Genomic DNA, 12,950 nt, shown 5'->3' with positions numbered 1-12,950 from the left:
GAAAAAAAAAGAATAGGAGTTTAACCGAAACCAATTTAGAATGAGCCTGCTTCGAAAACATTCTCAATATTAACAGAAATAAACGAGATTGGCTATATAAGGGATATTCCCTTTGCCTTTTAATCTCTATTGACAAGACCCACAGTTTCTATATACCCTCTGCTTAGTAATACTCCGTTTTAGTGCTTGGTTATTTCATAGACTGGTCGTTATACTCCACAAAATTATTTGTAGTTTGTGTCCAATTGTTTCCTCGCCTTTATTACTCCTGTAACTCTCATTGTTAATAGACAATAGTTTGGAATGATCTAGCATTCTTTCATCCCAAACTATATGTGATATGACAATGAACTCCAGCTTTTATTTGAGCATTTGTACAAAATACTCACAATTAAGTATTGGTTAGACGATCTTATCTTATCAGATTGAAAATGAGGCGCACAAATAAATTTCTTGTATGTCTCACCTGTCGAGCGGTTCTTCGCCTCAAGAAAAATTAAGGTGGAGGAAAAAACAACAAAACAGGGCGGACAGTTTTGACCACAATCTACAAAAGTACGCCAAAGCCTGCAAACATCGCCATCACGACCAGAATAAAAAACAATGCTTATTTGTATGCAAATTGATTATCAAGCATCAAGATGTCTAAAACAAATACACAAACTCGACGCAAGTGAAACACGGTACACGGTATCTATAAACTATTGTTAGTCAGCATTCTAAAAGTCGGAAATAGATAAAAAAAAAATGATTTTAATTACAATGAGGGGGTATACTAACATCTCAGCAATTCTGTTATACTTTCCGATTTTTTAAAACGTGTTCAAGTCTGGAACGTTAAATGGTTAGAAAACTTCCACAAATTTTGCAACTAAAATCCACAACAATACTTCCAACAGGAGTATCCAATAGAATCATACATTGTTGAAACAATGAAAAAACTTTTGACGCGATATTAGTCAAGAATTGTAATAAATAATTAGCCTCAAACTTAGAGACTGAAAGTAAACCTTCAATAGCAGATAAAGTGGAAGTATCCATTTTCTTAACTATGAAATTACTGGATGTTGAGGACGATATTTTACGAATGAACGATGCTGAGAGTGTAATAGCATTCGGGATTCTATTCAGTTTTGTATGTACCACAGTGGTTTAGCTTGTCAACGTCATCAATATTATTTAATCTATTTTTCAGTCACACACGAACAGTAATTTCATTTCTTTAGAAATACCAAGAATTAGTGGTCATTAGCTGTGGTTGGCTGTATAGGTTATGAGAAATTAACGGTTTATATTCTTAGGCAGTTTCAAATAAAAGGCGTGGACATTGATGTCATCCTCGTCACCTAAATAACACAAAATTTATCTACCAAAATACAAAATAGAAAAGTACAAAATGAGCCAGTGATTGGGTCGGAAGAGAACGAATTGTGATTTTCAACCGATTCATGTTTTTTTCAGTATTTCCAGAATCAACTAATAGCTGGAGTTGTTGGTGGGAAAAAAGATAAACCATATAGCGAAGTATGAACGAGCTAGACATTGTCTGGATACTGTATCATAATATCTTTACACAAAGATCCGAAACATTTATGACAATTTGTGAACCTCTAGCCAACAATTATTTGACTGTACAAGCTATCAACAACAAATTCAGGTTACTTGAAAGCTGCAACACTTCTTGCTCTTTTTTAAAGATATACAAATGTTTTTTATATTTTAAAACAATACAAATAATATATAAATGAATAATAAAAGAACTAAAATACTATAATTGTGGGTAACAATAATAACGGATTGTTAATAAACTCAAATCTAACAAGCAAATATAGAAAAGAACAACTGAATTTAATAACGGTAAAGTAGAAATTAACAACGAAAAAAAATAACCAACAGATACTATTTTATAACCAATATGAAAAAAAATTAAACCTTAATGAATGATATAATGAAGTTTCCCCCCTCAATATTCTCTCTTTATTTCTGATAGTATCAATTAATCCCAAAGACAAGCAAAGCATAGAGTGATCTCTATTTTTTTTTTGAACTGCGGCCAAAATGAAATATCGAAATATCAGCAACACTTATCCTTTATTGGAAAAATAAAGAATGAAATAAAAAGGAAAAAAAAAAATTAAAGAACCATTAATTCGCCAAATGAAAATATATCTTTAAATACATTTTCAATTTGTTTTTGTTTTTCTCCTTCAATTAATCAATCTAATAAAGTTTTCTTTTCTTCAATGAAGAGGCAGCTTGACCAGCGGCATTAACTAAAGTGTTAACATCACTAGATAAACCAGAAGTATCAACAGTTGGAGTAGAAGTAGAACCAGAACCACCACCGTATTTGTTGATTAAAGCATTCAAGTCAGCATTGTTACTTGAAGAACCAGAACTGGAACCAGAGGTAGCAGCTTTTGAGGCAACAGCAGTACCAGCGGAAGCTGGAGTAGCAGCTTTTGGTGCAGCAGTGGCAGTAGAAGCAGTAGTAGTACCAGTTGGTTTAGATGAACTACCAGCATTGTTAATATCAGAAGCAGTGATAGTACCGTTAGATAAAGCGTTACCGAATAATCCAGCAAGAGCTTTAATCCAGCTACCGGCATTGTTTTGAATGTAAACTAAAGCTTGATCCCACAAACCAGATTGTTTAGCCCAGTCGTAAAGATCTTCAACAATAACTAAACCATTCTTAAGGGCAGAAGTCAAGAAACTGATGACGGTGTCTGGGTTGTTGATGACTTGGTTAACCAAAGATTGAACAATTCCAGTGTCTTTGATAGTTTGAACAATCCAAGAAAGGATAGAAGCCAAGTCTCTTTCACTCAAGTATTCGGCAGCTTCCATAATTTCTCTCTTTGAAGCACCATTAGTGGCTGGAGCAGCAGCAGCAGCAGCTGGAGCAGCAGAACTAGAACTAGAGCTGCCACCGAGCCAAATGGAAATTAAGTTAGCAGCAGAGTTGAAAAGAGCTTTACCAACATCCAATAAAGCTTGTCTTAAATCAGTATCGTTGATTAATTTGTTGAAGACATCACCCAATAAACCAGAGTTCCAAACAGCTTGGATTAAAGCACCACCTTGGACAATAGCACCTTGAACAGCAGATTTAATGATGTTGGTAAGGGAGCTGGAAATAGATGGATCAGTAGTCAATTTATCCCAGACTAAACCAATGACACCAGAGTTGTATAAAGCTGAAACTAATTCACCAATAACACTGTCGGCTCTTCTTTGTAATTCCAACAAGTCTTCACCTTCGGCAAGGTCTCTCTTTTGGTTGATGTGTTTGATTTCATTGATTAATTCAACAATAGCATTAACATCTTCTCTTTTAACCATGGTTTGTTCGGAAACAATGTTGGCTGGAGCGGCAGAAACCAAAGCAGAAGAAGCAAAGATGGCTAAGATGGTGGCTTGTGAAAACTTCATTGTAAATTATTTATATTTGTATGTGTGTTGGAGTTAACGTAGTAGTAGACGTAGTTGGTTTTATTGTAGTTGATATTGTTTTCTTTCTGAGAAGTTGAAAGAGTTTGTTGATTTGATTTGATAATGATATAAAAGAAATAAAAAATCTAAAACTCGAATACAAGAGATTTGAATCTATATTTATATTTCAGAAAAGCCCATCAGAAACGATAAACATGGACAACACTTTAATTGAAAGGGCTTTATTTTTGAGTGAAGCTTTTTCCTTAAATCATTGTTAGTAATTCCCATAGTTATTGAATCTATTACTCAATTGAGTAGTTTATATTTAATTTATCGACAATATTGCGAAAAATAAAAAAGAAGTTTGGAACACAATTTGGTTTATGTGCAGGCACAGTTCCTAATTAGGAAATTTTATTACATCCAAACTTCAATACATTATGGTTTCATCAAATTTTTATAAACTTTTTAATATTGTGATAAATATAGAATAGTGGTATTCACAGAGAAAGGGTGGGGGGGAAGGAACACAATAGGGGACGGTTCTATTTCAAGTAACAGATTTTTTTTTTTTTACCTAGTTAAAGCAAAGAAAATTTTTTGTGGTTGTTATGGTTTTGGTGTGGATTGTACAAAGGCTTCACAACCATAACTTGAAATTAACTGTTCATACTAAGCTAGGTAATTTTCCTTCTGTGTTCCCTCAATAAATGTCGGAGGTGGTGGCGAGCTCTTGCATTATCAATTTATAACCTTACTGTTCTTAGTTAAAAGAATAGAAGTGGTTATAGAGATTGTTGTAAGTTTCCGAATGCTATCAATTTGAAAGGGGGGTCACAGCTAAATTAGGTATTACTGTGGTGGGGTTTTGATTGTGGTTACATGCTTTTTTTTTCTATTTTTTTTTAATATATTTTCTTGTCAAATACTTGTTGATCATTGTTAGTGTGTATGATGTCTAACTCTTCACCAGTTTCAGCAAGTATCAAGTATTTGAATGATTGTTTGGACTTTTAATTGAATCTTGCTTTTTTTAAATGGAAAATTATTTTACATATTCAAATTCATCTTCAATACAAGTTATTCTCTAGTTTACTAATATCGTATCTATTGTTAAAACGAATTTTATGAACATTTAGATCAATTTTTAGCAATTCGCCAAAATAATTGTTCTATTTGATCAACTGTGTTTGGTGGATCTCTTTCTCTGAATATGTTATTTTTTTCTGTGGATTTGCCCCTCATTGATTTTCCTCCCACTTTTTGTAGGTATTCCCGTTTAATGCATTTCAAAAAACTATAAAAATAAATTAAGACAATAAACGCTCAGATTGATTTCCCGTTTTAGTTTCTATATATTCATGTTGTGAAGGTGATAATAATATGCTGTGATTGTTATATTATCACATTCGACATTAATTATGTTTTAGTTAATTCTGTTGTTCTTTGTTTATTCTTCCCAACGGTGGTAAATTGAGGTAAGTAGCAAAGGTTATTAATCAAGATTCACATTATATAATTAAAAATGACGATCATTCGATTACATTTCCCATTTGAGTAGTATCAAATGTTGAGAAAAAAAAAAGAAACCATTTCACCTTTTTGTAAAAATATAGTGCTTGTTGGGGAGTATTCTTTCAAACAAATGAGATTTCAACAAGTCCTACCAAGTATCAATTCCAGACCATTCTCCACTGTAACCATTTTGAGCCTAAGCAGCAATGAATATAATGTCATTAGAAGAAGAATCAGTTCATGTTTGAGATAATCTTTTATGATATGGTCATTCACCTTTTTCCAGAAGTGGTAATTGACTTTTAAGGTTTTTATATCACGGTGGCTTCCGGTTGAATGGTTTATTATTTATTTTTATTGTAAAAGCAAGTGATGAATACGTAAAAACTGAAAAATACGAGAGTTCTATTGTAGTTTTGTTCTAAGCCTACTCGAGTTTAAACAGTCACTATCTGTTCTTACATTGTGGGGTTAATCGATGTATCAACTTTCTCTTCCCCACCTGCCTAAGTTTTCAACAAAAATGAAACATCAAGACTAGCATCAACACATGAATTAAAAGTGGAAAAATCCTTTTCCATTAGTAAATCTTTAATTTATACAATATGCAAAGGTGCTTAAATATCTGCTAGAGAAGATATTGCAAAATCCTTCTTTTTTTTCTCTCTAATGTAATTGAGGGAAACTTTTTTACCGCATTGGGTAATATGAGAATTTAATAGCCACATAAACACATATATTCGGCCATGCTAATTTCAATTAAAGGAGCAGTCAGCCCTACTATCTAACACACTTGGAATTTCATGGTAAAATTTTTTTTCTGGTTGGATTTTTGAACTGTGGGTTGGACTGTGAAACACCACATTCAAGTCACAGTATATATCCTTAACTCGTACTTGTGCCTTCTTGAACAAACTCATCATTTCAAATCAAAATCAGTTGTCTACTATATTTCACTATTACCATCTATTTTTGGTTTTCAAGAGAATGTTGTATCATTTGAATTCTTTTGCAAATGCTGAAATCGTTACTGGAAGTTTACAGAATATAATTCTAAAAAGTCGTGTATAGTCCTAGTAGTGTGTTGCTACAATTTTTTTGCGTTGTTTTTGTGTGTCGTTTGCTGTCAAACTCGTAAAAACTATTAATCCATATAATAATTTAACTTTGGTTGCAATTTCTTTTAAAACTGGAAATGCTCTTCACAATTCTACAATAAAATTTGGATAACTTGTTTGTCGATACTCAAGGAGTTTTAACGAAAGTAATCTAATTGATTTTAGAAATTGTAGTTTATATTTTTGTTTAATTTTGAAAAAAATTCTTTACCAAAAACAAACCTACCAAATACAAACAAAATAAAATTCATACTTACAATAGGCAATCAACTTATTAAACTCAGTTAATGATTTTGGTTCTTACATTATTTCTTTGTTGTGATCAGTTAACTAATACCACTTATTAATTGTTGATTGGAAGTACTACAATATTGGGTTTAACTCTGAGTTCACATTTCCATTTCTTTCAATCACAGCCACGAAAGTCGGGTTGACGGATAAAATGCTGCGAAAAAACAAAAACAATTTCCCCCACTATACCAACCTGCATATATCAATAACAATAGAGATTTGTACAAGTCACGTGCCAAACGGCTTTTGAATCATTTTGTCTCGATGAGATTAGATTGTTTTACTTTAAGTAAGTTTTTGCCGAGGTGAAAAAGAAAAGAAAAGAAATAAAAGAAACGGTTTATAAACTTCGTATGAAAACAGCTTGTAAATACATATAGAATACAGTCATCATAACTAGAGTACTCATGAATAAGTTATATGGTAACTGAAATTTCAAAACAGAAAAAAAGGTCTAAAACATTCCAAGGCGATGTTTATTGTAATTTGGTCTCTGTTGTTGTTGTTCATATCTAAATAAAAGATACACAATAATGAAAATGAAACCATTTTCCGTTATAGAAAAAAATTTTCCACACCTTGTGCCTTGTTTGATTTACTGACAGTTCAATTGGTGGAATTATTAGATAAATGTAATAATTTTTATTTTTAAAAAAATAATTTAGTAATAGTTTTTCTTTTCTTCTACATTCATTTCTTGTTATTGAATCTTGCAAAAAGTAATAGTATAATATTCAAATGAGTGTAGTTGAGGCATCATCAAGTTCTGTGGTAGAAGATTCAACTGCTTCCAATGTGGTTCAGAGAGGTAACATCTCATCTTTCGCATCGACCACTGCATCATCTAATTTGACCACCATTGACACAAATGGTAAGGTTTTCAAAGTTCCAGATTACTCGATCAAAGATATTTTACAAGCCATTCCAAAACATTGTTATGAAAGGTCATTAATCAGATCTTTAGGGTATGTTGTTAGAGATATTACTATGATGGTTATTATTGGTTATGTCGGTCACACTTTCATTCCAATGGTTCAAATTCCTGAATATCCCAGTTTAGCTTTTGGTTTAAGAGGAGCCTTATGGATGGTTCAATCTTACTGTATTGGGTTATTTGGTTTTGGTTTATGGATTTTGGCCCATGAATGTGGACACGGTGCTTTTTCAGACTACCAAAATATCAATGATTTCATCGGTTGGATTTTGCATTCTTATTTAATTGTTCCATATTTTTCATGGAAGTTCTCTCATGCTAAGCATCATAAAGCTACTGGTCATTTAACTAAAGATATGGTTTTCATTCCATACACTAAAGAAGAGTATTTGGAAAAAAATAAAGTTGAAAAAGTTGCTGATTTAATGGAAGAATCACCAATTTATTCATTTTTGGTTTTGGTTTTCCAACAATTGGGTGGATTACAATTATATTTGGCTACCAATGCCACTGGACAAGTTTATCCAGGATATTCTAAAATAGCTAAATCACATTACACACCAACATCTCCAGTTTTCGATAAACATCAATATTGGTACATTGTCTTATCTGACATTGGTATTATTTTAGCTTTCACCACAGTTTACCAATGGTACAAGAATTTTGGTTTATTCAACATGATGATTAACTGGTTTGTCCCATGGCTTTGGGTCAACCATTGGTTGGTGTTTGTTACATTTTTACAACACACCGACCCAACCATGCCTCATTATACTTCTAAAGAATGGACTTTTGCTCGTGGTGCTGCCGCTACCATTGACCGTAACTTTGGATTTGTTGGTCAACACATTTTCCATGATATTATTGAGACCCATGTTTTGCACCATTACGTATCACGTATTCCATTTTACAACGCCAGAGAAGCAACTGATGCTATTAGAAAAGTTATGGGTGAACATTACAGATACGAAGGTGAAAGCATGTGGTATTCATTATGGAAATGTATGAGAATGTGCCAATTTGTTGATGATGATAAAGAAGATGCTAAAGGGGTTATGATGTTTAGAAATGTAAACGGTTGGGGACCAGTTAAACCAAAAGATTAAAATAGATTTATAGAGACATATTCAGTTATTCATTTATTTATTTATTTATTGATTGATTTACTTCTTTATGCACACTTATAAATACATAATTGCTGTTTTCCGAGTTATCGCTAGTTTACATTCAAGAAATGTTTTGGTAGTTGTCTCATTTTTGGCATCCAATAAAGATTATTTTCTCATTCGCTGTAATTTGCTAACAAATACAAAAAAATTTTTTTTTAGGCTTGGTATTTTTTATTTTTCAATTTCTTGATTTCTATTGTACTTGTGTTTAAGCATTACTCTTCATTCATTACCATGGCAAGTGTTCTTCGTGGAGTTTTTAAAACTCATTTACCAAGAACCTTAACCCGTCCCAAATGTGCAAGAACTTTCCAAACAACTACATTCCTTCGAAATGAACAAGTCAAGTTGCCTCAAACTTACGACGAAGAAAAAGTTATTATTGATGAGATTAACAAAAGTTTGAAACCTGATGATTTACAAGCTTCAACTAGATTAAGAAATATTGGGATTTCTGCTCATATTGACTCTGGTAAAACCACATTCACGGAACGTGTGTTATTTTACACTGGTAGAATTAAAGCCATTCATGAAGTGCGTGGTAAAGATTCTGTTGGTGCTAAAATGGATCATATGGATTTGGAAAGAGAAAAAGGTATTACTATTCAATCAGCTGCCACTTACTGTTCTTGGGATAAAGATGACAAATCTTATCATTTCAATTTGATTGATACTCCAGGACATATTGATTTCACTATTGAAGTCGAAAGGGCATTGAGAGTTTTGGATGGTGCTGTTTTGGTGGTTTGTGCTGTTGCTGGTGTTCAATCTCAAACTGTGACTGTTGACCGTCAAATGCGTAGATACAATGTTCCAAGAGTCACTTTTATTAACAAAATGGACCGTATGGGTGCTAATCCATGGAGAGCTATCGAACAAATCAATGCCAAGTTAAAGATCCCAGCTGCCGCAATCCAAGTTCCTATTGGTGCCGAAGAAAACTTACAAGGTGTTGTCAATATCATTGATCGTGTTGCATTATATAATGAAGGAGAGCAAGGTGAAACCATTAGAAAGGCTGAAGTCCCTGAAGATTTGAAAGAGTTGGTTGAAGAAAAAAGAGCTCTTTTGATTGAAACTTTAGCCGATGTTGATGAAGAAATGGCCGATATTTATTTGGAAGGTGAAGAACCAACTGTTGAACAAATCAAGGGTGCCATTAGACGTGCCACTATCGGTAGAAAGTTCACTCCAGTTTTAATGGGATCTGCATTAGCCAACAGAGGTATTCAACCAGTATTGGATTCTGTTGTCGATTATTTGCCACAACCAAATGAAGTTTTAAACACTGGTTTGGAATTACAAAAAGACAATTCTGAAAAACCTGTCCATTTGACTCCATCAACTAGTGAACCATTTGTTGGATTAGCTTTCAAATTAGAAGAAGGTCCATACGGTCAATTGACATATATCAGAGTATACCAAGGTAAATTGAAAAAAGGTGCTTACATGACTCATGTAAAGACAGGTAAAAAAGTTAAAGTTTCACGTTTAGTGAGAATGCACTCCAATGATATGGAAGATGTCGCTGAAGTTGGTGCTGGTGAAATTTGTGCTACTTTTGGTATTGACTGTGCTTCAGGTGATACTTTCATTGGTCAAGGTACCCAACAACAAATCACCATGAGTTCTATGTTTGTTCCTGAAGCTGTTATATCATTGTCTATCTCCCCAAAGACAAAAGATAACGGTGCATTTTCCAAAGCCATGAACCGTTTCCAAAAGGAAGATCCTACATTTAGAGTACATTATGATTCCGAATCCAAAGAAACTATTATTTCCGGTATGGGTGAATTGCATTTGGAAATTTATGTTGAAAGAATCAAACGTGAATATGGTGTTGACTGTGTCACTGGTAAACCTCAAGTTTCCTACCGTGAAGCCATCACTGTTCCTTCTGCATTCGATTACACACACAAAAAGCAATCTGGTGGTGCTGGTCAATATGGTAGAGTTATTGGTGAAATGAACCCAATTGAAAGTGAAAACAAATTTGAAACTCAAATCATTGGGGGTAAGATCCCTGAAAAATTCTTGTTTGCTTGTAGTAAAGGTTTTGAAGATTGTTTAGAAAAAGGTCCATTGATTGGTCACAGAGTGTTGGGTGTTCATATGCTCATTAATGATGGTCAAACCCATGTTGTCGATTCTTCTGAATTGGCTTTCAGAACTGCCACTCATGGTGCATTCAAACAAGCTTTCTTAAATGCACAACCAGTCATTTTGGAGCCAATCATGTCGGTTGAAGTCACTGCACCAAATGAATTCCAAGGTAGTGTTGTCGGATTGATCAACAAATTGGGTGGTATGATTAACGATACCGTCAATGGTCCTGATGATTTCACCGTCACTGCTGAATGTTCTTTGAATTCAATGTTTGGTTTCTCAACTTCTTTGAGAGCCTCTACCCAAGGTAAAGGTGAATTTTCTTTGGAATTCCTCAAGTATTCTCCAACTGCCCCACAAGTACAAAAACAATTGATTCAAGAATACCAAAAGGCACAAGCTGCCAAGAAGTAAAATACCTAACTGATGGTAACAAACAATAACGAGATCTGAAGAAATAGGACGTAATGTCTTCTTGTACATATATATAAATCAAAAATTAAATGTTACATAGTAAAAGAGTATAAAAGTGTATCATACAATACAATTTAATTATTCAGTTGACATAATCCGCCATTGTAGTTTCTACGCCACTTATACTACAAGCATTTTTTTTTTTATAATTTCTTTGTATTTATATTATAATATATACATATACTTAAATATGCTTGTTTTCTTTTTGATGGTAGAGAGGGTTTCCTTATTAGAGGAGGTCATATGATATATAAAATGATCTTGATGGGAGATTGTGTTGTTATTGTAGATGACGTAAACATTAATAAACCAAAATTATACCCTTTTTCTTATAAAGTTCAAATTACTAATACACAATTTATGCTTTCTTTGAATGATAAAAAAAAACACAAGTCAAATTTAAGCTTTAACTAAGGCTTTTTTAGTAGCAAATCTTCTTTGTTTCTTCAAGACCATAACTTGGAATCTTTCAAAGTCAGATAATTGAGATCTTCTTTCTTTGTTAGCCAATTTCTTAGCCCAGCCAGAAGCAGCCCATTTGGCGTCAATATCAGCAGCAGCCCATTTTTTAGTAACAGTAGCAGTTCTTGAACCTCTTGGCAAGTTTGGTAAAACAATTGGGGTAAGAACAATTTTAGCTAAAGCAATAGCTTGTCTTTGGATTTTTGGACCATCAATCAAAACCTAGAAAAATAATTTGTTAGTATAACTGATTATGATTCAAATTAAGGAATAGATTTGAAAGTAAATTTAAATATCTCTCGAGTTCCCAACAAAAAGCTTTTCCTTCTAGTAAGGACTTCCTTTTGGTTACTCTTGTTCCAAAATGGATACCTTGAAGATTTTTTTTATCCAACCCATTTGCTAGAGTTATTTCTTATAATTCGTGATACACAATAATCTCAATACTCTGAATCATTTAATTTTAAACATTCTCTTATTCCAGTTTTATTTTATTGAGGAGACTCTTGATATTTAAATTTCATTTCTTCTATTCCTTGGCTAAGAACTCTTCTTCCTAGTTCACTAATAACATACTCTTTTTTGATCAATAATTTCAACAATAGTGGCTAATTCTTTGTTGTCAACTAAAACAACACGTCCGACTTCGACAAATCTCCAGTTGGCAGCTTTAACGGTAGAAGACATCTTTGATTATTATATGTAGTTGCTGGGTATTGAAAACTGAAAAATGTAGTTTTATTGATTAAGATTTTTTCTCAGTATAGACTCAGAACCTGCGAGAATCTCTCTGTGCGTTAGTAACGAAACGGAGAGAGCGAGAAAAAAAAAACTGCGCTGTATGAGAGAGAGACACTAAAAGAAAGAGAGAAAATTGTTACACTAAACACGATGACAAACCTGTATATAGCCAAGCAGAACAAAAATTCACTTTTCTATTGCACGTGCTAGGGCTATAGCCCTAATGGGTTTTAGCTCATCACACTTTTTTAGAATTTAACATGGCTGACATATTTTTGCTTGTCTTTTATTCTTTTTTTCCGAATAGTAGTTTCTTTCTATTTCAACTGTATTACCATATGAATATTCGATTGATTATATACAATTGATACATTGCTCCTAAGTGTATGTTTACTGATTGTATCTTGAGACATATCAATTAATTAGAGTGATGACTTATAATTTGCGTTCTAGAGTACTGTATTGGAAACACGCCTAGTTTCAATTAACAATACGGTATAACATGCGACCATTTTAACTGCCTGATTATTTTAATGATATGAATTGATTTGCTTATGTTCTTTGTTACTAACTTTGATTTTAAATAGACTATTGATTTGATTTTAAACCAAAGGAACAGGAGAGCTGTGTACATTGTTTTAGACGGAGAAGACGTAGTGCAGGTCCACTACTTTTTTCTATATTAGTTCAATTCCTCTAAGT

At 33.1% G+C, this 12,950-nt stretch overlaps 4 protein-coding genes and 1 non-coding gene across 5 annotated transcripts; 3 read left to right on the top strand and 2 right to left on the bottom strand. All coding sequences in view use genetic code 12, as the record gives it.

Annotated features, from left to right (window-relative positions):
- Nucleotides 1–2,220: 2,220 nt before the first annotated feature.
- On the bottom strand, nucleotides 2,221–3,435 carry OP4 (Op4p; the record flags this gene model as incomplete). Its single annotated transcript, XM_717052.2, has 1 exon — nucleotides 2,221–3,435. One exon carries the CDS (start codon nucleotides 3,433–3,435, stop codon nucleotides 2,221–2,223), a length of 1,215 nt encoding a protein of 404 aa, XP_722145.2.
- A 3,665-nt stretch (nucleotides 3,436–7,100) lies between these two features.
- FAD3 (Fad3p) lies at nucleotides 7,101–8,402 on the top strand (the record flags this gene model as incomplete). Its single annotated transcript, XM_717051.2, has 1 exon — nucleotides 7,101–8,402. One exon carries the CDS (start codon nucleotides 7,101–7,103, stop codon nucleotides 8,400–8,402), a length of 1,302 nt encoding a protein of 433 aa, XP_722144.2.
- A 297-nt stretch (nucleotides 8,403–8,699) lies between these two features.
- On the top strand, nucleotides 8,700–10,985 carry CAALFM_C113060CA (uncharacterized protein; the record flags this gene model as incomplete). Its single annotated transcript, XM_717050.2, has 1 exon — nucleotides 8,700–10,985. One exon carries the CDS (start codon nucleotides 8,700–8,702, stop codon nucleotides 10,983–10,985), a length of 2,286 nt encoding a protein of 761 aa, XP_722143.2.
- Nucleotides 10,986–11,444: 459 nt separating this feature from the next.
- On the bottom strand, nucleotides 11,445–12,194 carry RPL14 (60S ribosomal protein eL14; the record flags this gene model as incomplete). Its single annotated transcript, XM_019475174.1, has 2 exons — nucleotides 11,445–11,729; nucleotides 12,084–12,194. The coding sequence occupies 2 exons, from the start codon at nucleotides 12,192–12,194 to the stop codon at nucleotides 11,445–11,447; spliced, it is 396 nt and encodes a 131-aa protein (XP_019330719.1).
- A 478-nt stretch (nucleotides 12,195–12,672) lies between these two features.
- CAALFM_C113040CA lies at nucleotides 12,673–12,776 on the top strand. Its single transcript, XR_002086376.1, has one exon. It is a non-coding gene; the product is annotated as an uncharacterized ncRNA (small nucleolar RNA).
- The last annotated feature ends 174 nt before the right edge of the window (nucleotides 12,777–12,950 follow it).

This window comes from Candida albicans, chromosome 1 (genome assembly GCF_000182965.3).
Source record: "Candida albicans SC5314 chromosome 1, complete sequence".
Taxonomy (NCBI): domain Eukaryota; kingdom Fungi; phylum Ascomycota; class Pichiomycetes; order Serinales; family Debaryomycetaceae; genus Candida; species Candida albicans.
This window is presented reverse-complemented; position numbering and strand designations above follow the sequence as displayed.